The sequence below is a fragment of the Paramisgurnus dabryanus genome, chromosome 1 (genome assembly GCF_030506205.2).
Source record: "Paramisgurnus dabryanus chromosome 1, PD_genome_1.1, whole genome shotgun sequence".
In the NCBI taxonomy this organism is placed as follows: domain Eukaryota; kingdom Metazoa; phylum Chordata; class Actinopteri; order Cypriniformes; family Cobitidae; genus Paramisgurnus; species Paramisgurnus dabryanus.
The window spans coordinates 27,444,706-27,462,096 of record NC_133337.1 but is presented as its reverse complement, the minus strand read 5'-3'; the positions used below and the strand labels follow the sequence as shown (position 1 = coordinate 27,462,096).

General features: G+C 39.3%; 1 protein-coding gene across 8 annotated transcripts in view; it reads left to right on the top strand.

Moving 5' to 3' along the window:
- The first annotated feature begins 8,810 nt into the window (after positions 1-8,810).
- The window catches only part of pcloa (piccolo presynaptic cytomatrix protein a), a 65,140-nt gene continuing 56,559 nt past the window's right edge, over positions 8,811-17,391 (top strand). For all 8 annotated transcript variants that reach the window (XM_073814360.1, XM_073814362.1, XM_073814366.1 and 5 more), the window contains exons 1-3: positions 8,811-9,176; positions 11,008-11,923; positions 12,960-14,018. In XM_073814360.1, coding sequence (XP_073670461.1) covers positions 8,995-9,176; positions 11,008-11,923; positions 12,960-14,018 — 2,157 coding nt within the window. In that variant the 5' untranslated portion in view covers positions 8,811-8,994. The remainder of the gene's footprint in view (positions 9,177-11,007; positions 11,924-12,959; positions 14,019-17,391) is intronic.

The following is a 17,391-nucleotide window of genomic DNA, read 5'->3' as shown; positions in this document are numbered from 1 at the left end:
TTTATGGTCTCGTTTTCTGATGTCCACTGCGTTTTAGAAATTATGACTTGTGAAATAGGCGAACCTTAATACTAAAAACTTATTTTCATTTTTTATTTTATGATGAGAATTTCAACATGGCTTATCACAAATGGTTAAAAGTGAACAGAAATAATTTTAGTTAAAGCATAAATGTTTTTTGATGGTGACCTGATATTCACTTAATGTTAAATATAATTTTCTTATTATAGAGGTATTGTCCGCATTAACCATGAGAAATAAATAAGATGATATTTTACTGCATATATTATTTGGCTATCAGTTATTTATTTGTTCAAGGATTTTTTTTCACGTCTGGGTGTCAACAGTTTAAGTATTTTAATTTTTGAATTAAAAAATTGTGAGATTTTAAGGCCGTTATTACCACTAGAGGGCGCCCAACCCCTTTATTAATTTTTCAGTCGTGATTGTAACTATTAATAAATATTGAAAATGCCATTTATTATAACTTGGGATTAAGCTACTGTATACACATTATAGGCAAACATCCCCTCATGTACATGTTCTTTAAAGACTATAATAAATGAGTCATATTGTTTTAAACTCAATAAAGACATATGGCCAAAAAATATCTTTTCAAATATAATTTTAAATATATTTTAAAATATACAAAAAATGGCAAAAAATATATGTACTGAAATATATTTTGAAATATGCTTACCATAATGTATTTTTCACCAATATATCTTTTGGCCATTTTTGTATATTTTGAAACATATATTAAAAACAAATATTTTTTTTATATTCACATTGCACAGACCTGTAAACATAACAGATTAATATTAAACATATTTTTAAACTGCAAAAATATACTTATAATTTTATACATACTTATACATTTTATACTTACATTTTATTCATTTTATACAAACTTTTATATTTTGGCCAGGAAAAATATATTTTTGTGGTATGGATTGTAAAATTAGAAATATATTTGTTGCCCCTGAAATACAATTTGAAATATATGAAGGTTAAAACTAAATATATTTTTAAATTCAAAAATATATTTAATTAAGCTTTACTTTCTACAAAATATATTTAGCTTATTTTTAAAACATCTTTTTGGCCAAATAAATGTATTTTTTGCCGTATGGGACAGGCCTGTTGAATGCTTTATTCTGATTGGTTGAGAAATGTAAAACACACACCTGACCTGTCTTGTCTTAAAATTATCACCAGAACATTGTTTGTAATAACGTCCATGATATTAGCGAATAATTGACTCTGGGCCTTTTAAAAACAACTCTATAACATTACCACCTCTGGTGTGTATTATTTTCCAATAATTCAACGGCCGTCGTCAATTATTTCTTATGTAATGTATATTCTGTGGCCTAAATAGTGTGTGTTTGTATAACGCTAAGTGATTGTGACTCACAGGAGAGCAGCAAACAGCTGTTGTCAACACATCCATCATCTCACCCACGTCCTCAGAAAGCAAGTGTGTCAGTGTGAGTATTCGCTTGTAAGTGTTGTCTATACGTGAATCAGAGGCCACACACACACACCCTGGCCCTGAGGATTGTGGGTAGAAAAGAGATTCACGTCCGAGCTCAGTCAAAGAGTTTTGCCCTGTAAATAAATTAAATATTGCATATTCCGTTTTCGTTCTGAATACTTCCGTGTGTTGGAAGTGTTTAGTATTCTAGCATTGCATTGAGCGCTGAGTGCACCATACTGTATGGAAAGGATACGAGCGTGTACCACCCGTTTGTTTCCCCCAATTATATTCCCCTAGTGTAGGGTAACTATGGCAACGCAGCATCCCTGAGGGATGTACCCTAGTGGCCCGATCATCATTAGGTGTCACAACGGCATCTGACAAGGAGGTGCATCTTTATTCTACTACGTAATAGAAAAGTCTTCCTCCTTCCTCGTTTCATAACAGTACGTTTATATTTAGCATCACAGCGTGCGTGATGAAGTCAGCAGTCAGTTACCCAGCTCAACCCCTCTTAGCCCCTAATCTCAGGCTCATTATAGAGTTAAAATGAGGTCTGACATTAATGAGGATCCTGCACTTCACCACACCTAATGAATCCCCCCCCCTCCTTTACAGTATATATCTTCTCTACTTCCATTGCCTTTTCTATCTCAATCCCTCGTGCATTATTTCCTTCCCATCATTCTCTGAGGCACAGATCTCGGAGCAGTATAGAGGCGATCTCACCTGCGATTAGCTTTTTATTAAATTATGATGCTTTTTGCTTTCCATCAGCATGCGCTGGAGGGAATGAACTTGAAAATCTCTTCCTGTAAACCATTCCCAATCCAACAAAACTGCTCCATCCAAATTTTGATTATCACGCAACCTGGCAAAAATGGTTTCATTGAATCTTGAGCTTATTTTTACAATACACTTTTAGAAAAAAGGTACAAAAGCGGTCACTGGGGTGGTACCCTTTTACAAAGTACACCTTTGTAATGAATGCTTATTAGTTGGGCACAAAGTAGCATTTTTTGGCTTTGGTTCTATCATTCAAAAAACGACCTAACGCTATCGTACAATTACACTGAAAGTGACAGGAGTTTAAACGATTTCCCATAGGTGGGATTCATTGTAACAAACAAACGCTAGAAAATTTTGTATAAACACAAATAATTAAATAAAATTTTGTATACTAAATCCTATATACTAAAGGTGGATATTGTTTCTATATCTGCCTATAAAAGATAGATATCCACACATTCATCCATAGTTTGTGCCCCCGCTCACCCCTCCCTCAAAAGTACCAGTTGTTTCCAATCTGAACATAAATGATAAATACTCAGACCTTTCTAAAAGGTATCCATCCCGGTGGCACCGCTTGTACCATTTGTTCAGATTGCAGGAAGTGGCCGGAGAAACTCAGGATCTCGGGCACAACAGTGACCTTAAGATACCATCAGAAATGACGAAAACTGTGTCCTTTACAAACAATAGACTTTAACCTTTGTAACTGTGTCCTGAACAAAACACCTACGCAGAAATAAAGAGGTACTTAAAGGCTTATCATTTAATGTATTTGGCAAAACCATGTTCAGTCAAACCTGGCCTTTAGTTTACACTGTAAAAAAAATCCGTAGAAATTGCAGCTGAGTTGCCGGTAACTTACCGTAGATTTAAATTTATGTTTTTTACTGGCAATATTTTGTTCAAAGTTAAATGAACATTAAACATTTACAAGTCTTTGTCTTTATAGAGTAAAACTAAAAAAACAGCATCAAGCAAAACATTCTGGGAAACAAAATCTGAAGCAAAAAACAGAAAAAGGTTGATGATGATTTCTGGTTCCCAGAATGCTTTGCATGAGGCAGTTATTGTATAGTTTTATTCTGTAAAGATAAAGACTTGTTAATATTTAAAATTCATTTAACTTTGAACAAACTCTTGCCAGTAAATAACATAAATTTAAATCTACGGTAAATTACCGACAACCCAGCTGCAATAACATTGACATTTCTACGGAATTTTTTTACAGTGTATAGATGGTCAACTCAAATACTGATACCCATAATACTCATAATACTGTATGTTTAATTATCTCTTAACATTGTAAGGTCGATGTTATATTTTTATATAAACAAGCTAGTTATCAATTTGTGCTGCATTGCAGACTATGATAATATTGGAAATAGAGGATTTTAGGAGTTCAGATTTGCCATCCCTAAATAATGGTAAGATTTCAAAGCCAAAATTTGTTATATTAAGCAATCCTAATAACCTAATGAAGTAACTGGGTAGATATCACACAACATCATTATTTTCAATATGGTAATGTTTTTCATTATGAGATTCATGTAATACAGTAATGAAAAGCATACAGTTTATTTACAGTGTTAAAGACAAATGCATCAAATACTATGATCATTTATATTTCATATAAATACTGTAGGATATAAATATCATTTACTGCACCAATAGTTAATGCTAAATAATAATTTTATTTTTATTTGAAAGTGAAACATGATAGATGTGTTCTTGGTAAGCTATTTTTCAATAGGCATGCATGTGTTTTTTTAATGTTTATATGTGTCTAGGTTGTCTGATTGGCCGGTGGTTTACGAGAAAGCTGATTAGAGGAGCGTAAAACAGAATTAAAGGGGCGTGTTTCCTAGCCAAGCGGATGCAAGCCAAAGCCCGACAGGTGAGAAACACTGCCTCTTTAAAAGAGTATTTTTAGTTGGACAATTATTAGTGCTCATTGGGAGGGGGGACAGGGTGTTAAAGGAGGAATTAGGCGCGTGTAGACCGTCTAAGAAGGATGTGGAGATCAGGAAGACTAATATAACACAAATGAACGATGTCCCCGGGGAACAAAGTACACGAGGAGCTGTCCAATCTCAAGTACAGCAGACAGACTATCAGCTCATAGTGAAGGTAAGTGACCTTTATTAAAACTTACAGTATTCTCACTCCTCTCTACTACTTTAGATTCATAACCACTTACTGTACTGTATAACATTTGGCACCTGTTGTACATCTTACAGACTATTGCAGCCATAGTATTGGGTTAACAGGTGGACTAAAACATCTTACAGGATTGAAACACTGTTATAGTAGTCATGGATAATATTAAGCTCATAACCTGTTTAAAACATTTTGTGCTGATGTTTAATCTCTCTTACAGACGTTTGCCGGGTCATGTAAGCTATGTTTTCTGTATTGAAGCACATATTCAAATTTAATGAGCGACGCGCTGTGTGTGTGATTGGGTTTCAGGCTTCAGTTACATTTCTCTGCTTTTGTGTGCACTGTAAGTCACACATACACATGTTAAAGAGATGCACACAAACACACAAATATATTAGAAACACTTGGATTGCTCGGATATGAATGTGTGTGCTCAGATGCACACACATTGATACAGATGGGAAAAGTCTAGCAGAAATATAGGGCAGACCCCATAGTTGTCACACTGGGAAATAGCCACAAGGCTATCGGTTGGGAGAGACAAAACATGGGTTTCTGAAGTTTTCTGTACTTTTGTACACTGTCAGATTTACATATATATACACATTTAGGTACATATATGCAAATATTTGGTACCAATATGTCCCTTTGAGATACTCTTTGGATGCAAAGGTGTACTTTTTTTGAAAGGGCATGACCCCAGTGACAGGGACTATTTTTTGTGTACACTGTACAGTACACTGTAAACTTATTTTTTTGCATTTAAATTATGCAAATATAACCAACTTGGATTTACAAGTCATATCAGTTTTGTTTTTTATCTTGACAAGTAATGAGTTGCTGTAACTTATAAAATAAAGTTGAATTAGCACAAGTTATTTTAACTTTATATATTAAGTTACAGCAACTCATCACGAGTCAAGATAAAAAATCAAAGTAGATCATACTTAAAAATGTAAGTGCAAATATTTTTACAGTGTATGTTAGTTTCAAACACCTTGTCTAGCAGTACATTAACATTACATTTATTCATAAGGCAGACACATTTTGCAGCACATTACAAGCTACACACTTAATAATGTTGGGTTAAAAATAACCCAACAAGTTACCCAACTATGGGTTACTGCACCTTTCCAACTATAGGTTATTTTATCCCAATAAATTTAGTTACTTTCTCTACTCAGCTAGTTGGGTTAAAAGTGACCCAACAGTTGAGTTATTATAATTTTGTATTATTTAAAAAAATATTAATTTTTATTATATTTTATTATATCATTTGTTCATTATTTAAAAAAATAATTATTTTGGAAATAAAAATATTTTGTTTTCAAAATCATAAATGAAATTAAGCACTGGCAGTATATTTAAAAATTAAAGCAGCAAAGCAGCAGTGTTTATCAACTTATAATAATTATAAATAGCAGTATAATAAACGAAATCAAGTTGACATCAATAAACAACGAAGTTACATATTTCAGGTTTATTTTGAACAAAGAATATGTTCATATCATTCAAAAAACAGAAAAAGAGTAAAACAAACAAAATCATGACAGACATACCAAAACAAAGCTTGCGTTACTTTTAATAACAGTTAATATAATGTGAGCTGTCCTATGCTTCACACATTTGTGCGAGCAACAATAGATAATAAATTCAAAACATTGACAAACCTTGTTACTCAAAATAAATCCAACCGTTTGTCCTCGATGAAAAGCACTCCTTCCACATGCGATTAAAAACTTCCACGTCAAGCTGATACGTCACTGTTTCAATCGTCAGTGAAAATGACCCAACCTGTAACCCAGCGAGCTGGCCAGTAACCCAGTAAAATGACCCAGTTAGCTTAACCAGCCAACCCTACGTTTTTTTACAGCGTATACATTTCATCACTACATGTTTGTGTCTTCTGGGGATTGAACCCATGACCTTTTGCACTGCTAATGCAATTCTCTACAAGTTCCAACATTGCTATATTTTTATCTTAAGCTACACAAGTCATGCCTTCAGCGTAACAACATGCCATGTCGTTCAATTTTTTGTAAACTTTATGATATGTGACTAACGTTACGTAGAATTAAATTTTTAAAAATATCCTAAACGAATCTGTGCGTCACATTATATGTCGGTGTATGGGAGGTACTTCCGCTCCGGAGCGTTAAGGTCTTTAGTGTATGCTTCAGTGGTCAGTGGCCTGTGTAAGGAAAGCTATCTGTTCTGGGTTGCCCTTCATTACCGCAGATGAGAGAGAAAGAGGGAATAAAGGCAGAATAACCCCAAACGACCATAATGGTAGTCCGTGTATGTCATTGTATTCGGTGATTGTAGTGCCAACAGCAGATAGCGGTGATATAGAGGTGACATAGAGCTTAACGCACTGCTAATGCTGTTTGATCTCATTAATTGCTGTGCTGAGATGGTTACAGCTCAGTGGATCTTGATAAGAGTCCATCTCCTCTGTATAGCCCGGGGACTCCAGCTGGTCACACAGAGGACAAATTCCCCCTGGAGCTCTGAACTAGGCTGAATAAGCCTCCGCCGTCACATCACACAGCCGTCACTGTGATGTTAAGCAGAGTGGAGGATTAACGCTTAACCTCCACCGTTATAATATAAGGAAGCCAAAAACAGCATTAGAGGAATCTGATATCCACTTATAGGAATTGCATGACTTGTTTTGTGTACTGCCCATATCGGCCAAAAGCGTACAAATGTATTGCAATGGATGCTGAGAAATGTTTTGTTTGTGGAATTTCACGCAGTGTGAAGGAATTGATTTGGGAACGCTCTACGGTCAGGGCTGCTGTGATTAAAAAAGGTTGGTCTGTTTAACCCTTTATGGGACCAATAGCTTAACAGATCGACAAGATACTCATTTCCACCCAGTGGGTTTCTGGCATTGTAATATTTAAACATCAGTGATGCTGCATGTTTTTTTCTTGTGGAGTTTGGTTGTTAAGCACCCTTCTGATATTTCAAATAGATCCCGCCCGCCCTGCTTGTTTGGGTATTTTCTGTCCTTGCACGTTTGTGGATATCACACTAAACGGTTACAAAGTGTCGCTAAATGAAGCAAGCAGGATTCAATTCTGCATGCATGCAAGAAATGCATGGTGAAAAAATGGTCCCTAGCTCTCACTAGGGTGGTACCTTTTAAAAAAGTATACCTTTTTACCTAAGAGTTTGTAATACATCAGATTGATACCAAATATATCTGGGCCTTTTTAACCCTGGAGAACCCAAGAAGATTTTGGGTAGCAGCAATTAACAGCGGCCAAATTTGACCCCGTGGGTTCTCAAGGTTTTAAAGTGTACGGACCCAGTGACAGGTTTTGTGCAAACAGCATGCTACATCTTTAAATTTAACATTCAGTCTGTGTATATTGTTCAGTGCTAAGATCCTACGGTCCGCTTTATCTCTGCACAATCATGGGAATCAATAAAGGTTGCTAATGGAGACAGGATTTTCTTTAGTCACTCCTCAAGGCTTCTCATACTAATATTACGTTGCACGTCTGGGGCTTTCTGGCATCCAATTCCAAGTACATGGCTATGTGTATAGATCAAGGGCCTACCGTGACATTCAGTGTGAAGCGAAATGAATATAATCAAGTGGTTGATGTGTTTTTGTTGTATTAAACATTCAGGTTTTGTACCTAACATCTGATGTTTACTTTTATTTTTTAATAATGATGTGAAGAATGGGACAGTTCTGTACCCCCTTCTGTTTTTTAGCCCTTGGCAAAGCTATGTTACGGCGGTAACATATTGACGTCTTATGAACCATATTGATGCAGTGACTCACGATTCCTATTCATACGTGCGGACTCATCGAGTCGGTGAATGGTTGTGTGTGAGCGTGATGTAGGCTGGAGTTTCATGATGACTAAACTTTGGGCGAGAATGTTAAAGCACCAAACTGGACTAATAAAAATTAAAGCTCTTTTTCAACCTTAACCGCAACTACAATATTTAGACTTACATTAATTCATTTTTTTATGTAATAGTTACACTTTCAGAAAAATGGTCAAACTATGTATCACTGGGGCTGTGCCCTTTTTAAAAGTACAGCTTTGCACCTAAAGAGTTAATGCACATATCAGTACCTCAATATAGGTACAAAATGTACAAATATAAGAACCTTTTAAAGGTTACTGTCCTAGTGACAGCTGGGATACATTTGACCATTTTTCTAACAGTGAATATTTTGTGGGATTTTGTAATTGTTTTAATAATAAACGCAAAATAATTTGTGTTATCATTATTAAAAGATCTGTTGATTCAAAGGCTGTATATCCCTTTAATTTCGTTTTCCCAACGGCAACGTCTTACGATGACCTGTGGGGGGCGGGACATGCGCGTTGGATGGAGGAGGCAGGCGCACAACTCAGATTCGCTGCGATCAGGATGCGCGCTATCACCAGAGAAACCATCGACTAACATGGAGGAATAAAATGAGACATGCATCCAAAACAACCGCGGATACGGAGACCCTCGCCTTAATTCGGACATTACGACTCGTTTCGCAGCGTAGTTAGCAGGGCGGAAGAGAAAGAGGGTCGATCATGGGGAACGAAGCGAGCGCGGAAGGCGAAGAGGGCGCGCTCGCTGGATTACCCGCGGGACTTGCACCCGATGGGAAGGGTGGCTTCATCCAGATGCCCTCGGGAGAGGAGGCAGACCTGAGCAATCTGTCCGAGGAGGAGAGAAAGCAGCTTGTGGCCGCAATGGCCAAAGCGCAGTCCAGGCAAGTTGACGCGTGTAGGGGTGCGCGCATAAGAGCGTTTTTATAAATGAATGCAGCGATGATAATGTCCGTTCCTTCAGTGCCCGAACGCTCGTGCATGTGTTGGAGCGCGGTTGTGTTGTGATCGGACCACTGCAGGTTGGCACATCACGATCGTGCACCGATGCAAAACAGGATCACACCCATTTACGCTCGTGAACGTAATCGAGAGCGTGGATCGGCTGTACGTGTACCACTGGAAAACAGAAACCATCATATAATTTTTTTATATCTAATGGTTAAAATAGGAATTGTATTGATTTTAAATGGAAGCTACAATGGTTTATGTGGGTCTCTGCTGGTAATGTGCTGAGATAAGTGGGATGTGGCGAATGGGAACCAATAGGGAACACCGTTAAATCCTACCCGAATAAGGCCCAAAGCACATATCTAAAATATTTGTATAATGGTTTTAATGGTAAACAGTGGTTTATAATGGTATTGTAATGCACACTATGTGTAATGTGTATTTTGAGTTTTGCTCCAGCATATCATTTAATTACACATTTCTTGCTAATGTAAGCAATTGCGTTTATACTTCCATATTGGCGCTATGTGTAAGATAACCGCTTCTCTGTCGCTTCTGTAGTTGTTTTTCATGTAATTATATCTCTAATGTTACGTTATAATAGCGCGTCACTGGATGTGCACATCGCGTTTTCTCCATATAGGTTTATTGCATTCGAATTCTGTCCACAATACTCCGTGGTATCTGCAAAAATCAAATGACATGAAAGGTAAAGATATCCTTAAAAATATGAATGGTCTTCGTTCCCGTGCTTCCAGATCCCTGTTGTAAGCCAATGGATTCTCCAAGCGCACTCCCATCTTCCTCCTATGGGCTGTGCAGGTGATGTCATGAGAAAATAACAAGCCTTTAAACACAAGTGTGAACATTTCATCGCATACAAGCACGCAATCGACATTCCCAACGATTTGTTCGTGCAATATTTGCAAGCAAATTCCCCTCGTGTCTTTAAAGTTGCTTGGGCGTAATTGTGTTATTTTTACCCGAACGCAAATGGGGGAAGGGCGTATAAATATTAATATGACTATATATAGAATTGCAAGCACAAATGCCATCATGGTCATTGATCGCCTTGGTTATTTTGGTGGGCGTGCGTGTAGTATTTCACCTGAGATCAAGCAGCGACCATTTTATGCCATTAAAATGCATTCGTTCGCTGTCCGTGGTGCTGAAAACCATGCGAGCGCCACTCGGTAGATGAAGCTTGGGGAGTAGGTGGTCTTATGTGAAAGGTTTAAAGGCAGAACACTAACTTTTGTGTGCATGGTTGTGTAAAAGCACTTCAAGTATTTACAGTTCAAAGTTTGCAGTGTTTCTGTTGCTCCATTGGTTGAGCATTGTGTTAATAAAAAGAAAAAATGCATACTGTACCTTAGAATGGACCATAAGGCTCCTTTAGACAAAAGCATCTGCCAAATGCATATATCTGCTAAAACCCCTCTTTCTTTTGACTAGTCTTGTATATTTTGTTGCAGAGTAAAACAATTTAGCCTATTGGTGTGGTTAAATATTACAGCTGCTGTTGACAGCAATAATAAAATGCATGTGTTATCAGATTGTGAATATGTGTTTTGCTTGTTTGACTAATACTTCAAACATTTAGCTTTTATGTTATGAATAGGTTGTCTGAATTATTTTTTGTCATCTCTGCTTTTTGGAGTATGTAAACAATGCACAATTAAGTTGAATAGATTTAGCGTATAATGGTTAAAATATACTTTTCAGATTTACCCATTTTTTTTCTTATGTCTGTTTGCTTCACAGACCACCAGAGACTCAAGCCAGTGGCACCAGAGGCCCGGCGGGTCTCAGTAAGAGTCGTACTGTAGATGCATTTGGAGAGGGGCCGCCTCCCAAGCCAAAGCCTGGACGGAGCCCCTCCTCTCTCAGCCTCCTTGAGTCACGTTTTCGGCAGGAGCCCAAAGACCTTGAACAGCCACGAACCGGCATGTTTTCATCTGGCTTCCTAAGCGGGGTCTCTTCTGCCGTCTCTTCTGCCAGCATCCCAAAGTTTAGCCTTTTTGGTGATGACGATGAGGACATTGGGGCTGCCAAACAGGAAGGAAAGGGTCCTCCACAACTAGGGGGTAAGCCACCTCAACAAGGGCCTAAACCAGGTGGACCAGGACCTCAACAGCAAGGGGCTAAACCTGGTGGACCAGGACCTCAACAGCAAGGGGCTAAACCTGGTGGACCAGGACCTCAACAGCAAGGGGGTAAACCTGGTGGACCAGGACCTCAACAGCAAGGGGGTAAGCCTAGTGGACCAGGACCTCAACAGCAAGGGGCTAAACCTGGTGGACCAGGACCTCAACAGCAAGGGGCTAAACCTGGTGGACCAGGACCTCAACAGCAAGGACCTAAACCTGGTGGACCAGGACCTCAACAGCAAGGACCTAAACCTGGAGGTCCAGGGTCCCAGCAACACGGGCCAGTGGGGCCAGGAAAACCCAGTGGACTTGGGTCCCAGCAGCAGGGTAAATCAGGGCCAGGGGCTCAAGCAGAAGGGTCTGAAAAGGCTGGTCCTGCCCAGGGGAAAGTTGGCGGGACAATGTGTCCTCTTTGTAAGTCTACAGAACTCAATGTGCAGGCCAAGGACCAGCCACCGAACTATAACACCTGCACAAAGTGCAAACAGCAGGTGTGCAGCCTGTGTGGCTTCAGTCCTCCAGATTCTGCGGTAAGAGATGTATATCTATGGCTCTCATATATCTACTTACTCTTTATAAAGGCATATGATTCAAGTATTGATATGTAATGTCATTAGAAGTTAGAAGAAGAAAGTTCCTTAGAAGTTTTTGCAATACCCTACTTTTTACGTTTACAGTATCTCTGCAAGTTGAAGAAAGCTGAAGATAAACCATTATGATATATTTTTAATAATATTTTTACTGCCCTGTTTTTGAGAAAATATGAGCAAAGAGAAAATACAAACTCCCACCAGACTCCATGTTTTGTGACTACAATGCAATCTTTTATTGAAGAATACTGCAAGCTCAGTTGAAATTCGGCTTATTTAGGTGCTTTAAAGCCGTGCTGGGTTTTGTTTTAATAACCGTTCGTTGTTTTTTGTGTGAGTTTCAAACTGTACTAATTTTCCTTCATCCTTAAGTTAGGAGAAAAGTACAGTATGTAGACGATTATCAAGGTGACCAACATCTCCAAGAGGACGTTTTTTTTATCATATCTATTGTATGAGATTTACTACATGTATGAGTTTTAATTAAAGTGTGGATTACAGAATATGAATCAAACAAACCATCAACCCCATACACTCTGTCCCACCACTAAAAGGGCATAAAAGATTCCAGTAATTAAGTCATAAAGTTGTAACAAAGTTGTAGCTTAATCTGCTATTATTGCAAATGTTATCCAATAAAGATGAATAGCTTTTAATAACAGCAGCAAACGAATATGTTGAGTGCACTTCTTATATTTATTCTGGGTGTTTTATTCAGTGTTTGAATGCATATGGATGATTTTTCAACACAGAGTTTATAACCTTGTGTTAAAACCCCAAATAATTGTAAAAAAACGTGATTTGATCGGGAGTGGATCAGGCCAGTAACCATCATGAACCGATTGCAGCTTTTGTAGGTCAATATTTGTAAATTTTAAAGGGATAATTCACCCCAAAAATTTCAGTTATAAAGATTGCTTTTAGAAATAATATTATGTGTTTCTGTATTGCCTGACTTTCTCATGTTGTTTTACAGGGTAAAGAATGGTTGTGTCTAAACTGTCAGATGCAGCGGGCGGTGGGGGGCATGGAGCCCCCTGGGCCTCCCATGATGAAACAGCCGCCCAAACAGAGCTCAGCCCCTCCCTCTCCACAAAAAAAGGAGCCACCATCTGGGTCACCTTTCAAGAGTGAGCCAGGTAAGAAGCCCCCAATGCTGACCAAACAACAGAGTATTGCTGAGATGGGGAAAGGGACTACACCACCTGCAACACCAAAATCTGGAACAGCGACACAGCAGGGACCTCAGCCTGGACCAGCGGTGGCCAGACGTGGACAGCCTCCTCCCCTTCAGAAACCGTCACAAAGCCCGAAGGGTAGTCCTCAGCCTTCTCCTGCAAAAACTACACCAAAACAAGACGGAGGTGGCTTCTTTGGGGGGTTTGGTCTTGGGGGTTTGACGGAGGTAGTAACAAAACCCTCTGCGGGTGCCCAGGCTACAGAGTCAGTCACAGGGAAACTTTTTGGTAGTTTTGGCGGGGCGTCCAAACCGCAGGGTGGCTCCACAGCTCAGGCCAGCGAGTCGGTCACTGGGAAACTTTTTAGTGGGTTTACTGGTCTCACAGAGACACCGAAGCCTCCGCCTACTTCTCAGTCAACTGAGAGCGTGTCTGGAAAGATGTTTGGTTTCGGCTCATCCTTTCTGAGCTCTGCCACCAATCTAATCACTGGGGAGGAACCAAAGTCTCCTCCGGGATCACCCCCTGATTCCCCCATTGGGTCCGGTGCAGAGTCCCCTCCTGGATCTCCCCCTGACTCCGGCTCAGACTCGCCTCCCGATACTCCTCCTGCTTATTCCAAAGACCCAGCATCTCCAAAACCTGTGGCTGCTGACAGAAAAAACTTAGCAGATGGATCCTCTTTAAAATCGATTAAAGCAGAGGAGCCTTCAACTCATGGCCAGTCCTGCTGTCCTCTCTGTAAAGTGCAGCTGAATGTGGGATCTGTGGACACGCCCAACTACAGCACATGTACAGAGTGCCAGAAGATTGTGTGCAATCTGTGCGGATTTAACCCCACTCCACATCTTTCAGAGGTAAGAGTTTTCGTAATGACATGATCTTACCTCTAAGCTAACTGGGAATCAAAACCCAAGTTATGATTTTATAGGGTCATAAATGAACTGCACTGCATTGAATGTGCTGTCGTAAAGATTGTGTATGGGTGTGATGAGGACAGGAAAGAGACTTGTGGTCTGATTCCCATCTTAGATGACTCACCAGCTGGCTGAGTCCTGTTTGGAAATCAGCCTTTGCTATTTAATGAACACAGAAGGTAGGGAGGTCAAAAAGAAAATTGGAGGGCCGAACTTTGTTTAAATGCTTATCAGGCTTTGAATTAGTAATGAATCAGGCATTTCACCTTGGCATGAAGTGTACTCACACTGGAAATGAAAAGGAAAGGTGATTTTAAACATTTGTGAGCTGATGTTGTTGTGATGAAGGATATAGACCTCAGATTTTTGCTCTTAAGATATTTTATACTTGGATTCTGTATAATATTTGGTCTTTGTAAGTGCCCGTGTAGGCAGAGTAACACTTGCTTAGATATTCAACATCAAAATAAGTCTGTCTACTGAGGTTAACTGCCTTTGTGAGCTAATAATCAAGGAGCACAGATGCAAAGTCCTCTAAACGCCACCTCTGTCTAATGATATTCAATCTATACCTTCAATTTAAATACACTTAATCCCGATCATAGGCCATTCTAAAATACTGGTTTGTTGGCAGAATCCAGAGTCTGATAAAACTTGTCTACAAGAAAACCAACCTGATCTCACGAATTTCCGTGGCATAGTCACGGAATTTTGTGCTCATTTTTCCGTGGCATTCTCACGGATCTCCGCATTTTTCCGTGGCCCTGCTACGGACTGTCTTTTTCCGTGGCATTCTCACGGATTGGTTACTCAACTGTTTTGTCCTATTTTCTTACCATTTTTGCTTCGGTTTAGGGTTAGATTTACATGAAATGACATCCCTACCCAAACCCAACTCTAACCCCAACGCCAGGCGACATTTGTTTAAAGTTTAGAAAATATAAAAGAATAAATCAGAAAAAATTATATAAACCAATAGTTAAAGTGACATACTAATGCAAACACCAAATCTAACCCTAAACCGAAGCGAAAATGGTTTGAAAATAGGAAAAAGCAGTTGAGTAACCAATCCGTGAGAATGCCACGGAAAAAGACAGTCCGTAGCAGGGCCACGGAAAAATGCGGAGATCCGTGAGAATGCCACGGAAAAACGAGCACAAAATTCCGTGACTATCCCACGGAACTTTGTGAGATCATGTTGAAGAAAACATGTCAGACGCACTTTGAGCATTTTAAATATGAACTCTTCAAATGTTTTCTAATGGTGCATTCCCACCAGCCGCGGTAGAGGCGGCAAAAATGCGCTATTCACGCGTAGTTGGACGCTTGAACATTTGAGTTTACTCGCCTCATTCACGTGTGAAAGCCATGTGTTAAATTCTAGTCATTCGAGACATTCACGCAGAAATTCGTGTCATTGGAGGGGCTTCTGCAACTACCCTGAGACTCCGCCACTCCACTCGCTTCATGTAATCACGTCGCCACTACAGCAAGGTCCTTATTGGTTAAAGTGGCGCGGAAATTCGCAGAAGTTCAGATTTTTCAACTCACGCGTTTCCCGCGGCAACGGTCAATTCGAGCATTCCGCGCCATTCATGCCACGCTTAGCGCGTATAGCGTGCCGCAGGATGCCTTAGCGCCTTTGCATTGACTTAACATGTAAATCACTCGCTCTTGCTGCCTCTAGCACGTCTGGTGTGAACCCTGCATAAGGGACAAAAACCAAGCATGAGTACAGTCGGCAATAAACGCCCGTTCTCCATTAGGGTGTATGAATCCCAGGGCGTTGTGCTCCTATGCCTTCCTAAATCCATGCCTTTCATATGATATATGTCAGAGGTCTTCAACCTTTTTCAGGACAAGGAACCCTTAATGGATAGAGAGGACTTCTATACATTAAGGTGTCCTTGGCCTGAAAAAGAGGGGGACCCCAGTATTTGTTATAATGGTTTCATTACAAAGTTTGGGAACCATCATTATTATCAAGTTTTATAACATTAGCCTATTTGTTTGATGCCTAAATGTAATTTTTTTCCAAATAATTATTTTGAATTTAAATCATATTTGGAGGATCCCCCAATAAAACCACCATGTACCTTCAAGGTGCCCGGGACCCCCTGTTGAAGACTCATGGTTAATGTATTTGGGAATCTAAAACAAGGTTAGGATGTTGGCTGCACTTTGCACCAACACATTTAATGGCGCACTTTTTTGTTTTTTTATCGTGGTTTGTTACAACAGGTTGCTCGTGCTTGCTGTCTGTAATCCAGTCTATTTCTGGTTATCCAAGCAGCTTAATGTCTGGTCTGGTGCAATCACACATGGTACAGCAAATAACTTTACTTATACTAGTAAGCGTACCCTACAAAGATGGCCGACACACTGTTCCCAGTTTAGTCAAGGGCTAGATTACACTACACGGCTTTGAACATTGCTTTATATATATATAACATTTTGAAAGTTTGTAAAAAAAACCTTTTCTCTTGTTTGTAGTTTTTTGGCATTTCCTGGGTTTCATAAGCCTGCTTGATTTCATTGGCTGGTCAGCATTCCATTATGAGATTTACTCTAAATTCGGTGCAGAATACCAAACATGTTTAACATACAAAAGTGCAATGTTTAAAGAATAAAATATCACATTGTTCTCACATTTTTGTGAAATCTTTCAACAAACAAAATCTGCAGACTGGTTCCAATCCTCGTTTATACTTTAAACAGCCCTCACGCTATAGATGGATTTGACTGCATGCCTTTGTTGCGTGTGTTGGTCAGATCTGTCTGATTAGAAAGCTTAATGCCATACAAAATCGTGTTATCAGGATCTGTTTGTTTGAAGAGCATCCTCACTGGAGATTAGATTTAGTCTTTTCCTGCTAGCTTTCAACACCGCTTGTGCTGCTGTGACAACATGGGACGAGTGTTTATGCGAGTGTGTGTGCTTGCGTCTACAGTAGTAATCTGTTTTTGCGGGATTTAAAGGGCAACAACTGAGTTTTTGTCCGTAAGCCATTTGTCTTTCAATATTTACATAGCTTAAATATGACATTCGGTGAACTTTCAAAGATGATCTGCTCTCCAGTAGCAACGCGAGAGTGTTTCACTTATCCAGACTGCAGTACCTTCTTCTGCTGTATCTCATCATGGATTATTCTCTCTCTATGGATTTATGACCTGAAATCTTTCCCATTTCATCTCTTTTCTCCGAATCAGTCATTTTCTTAGTTTCCTATTCGATTCTCGCCTTTCCTATATACGTTATTTTTCAGAGGTAATACAATTGTTCCTAGGCATCACGATCTCTAAAATAACATTT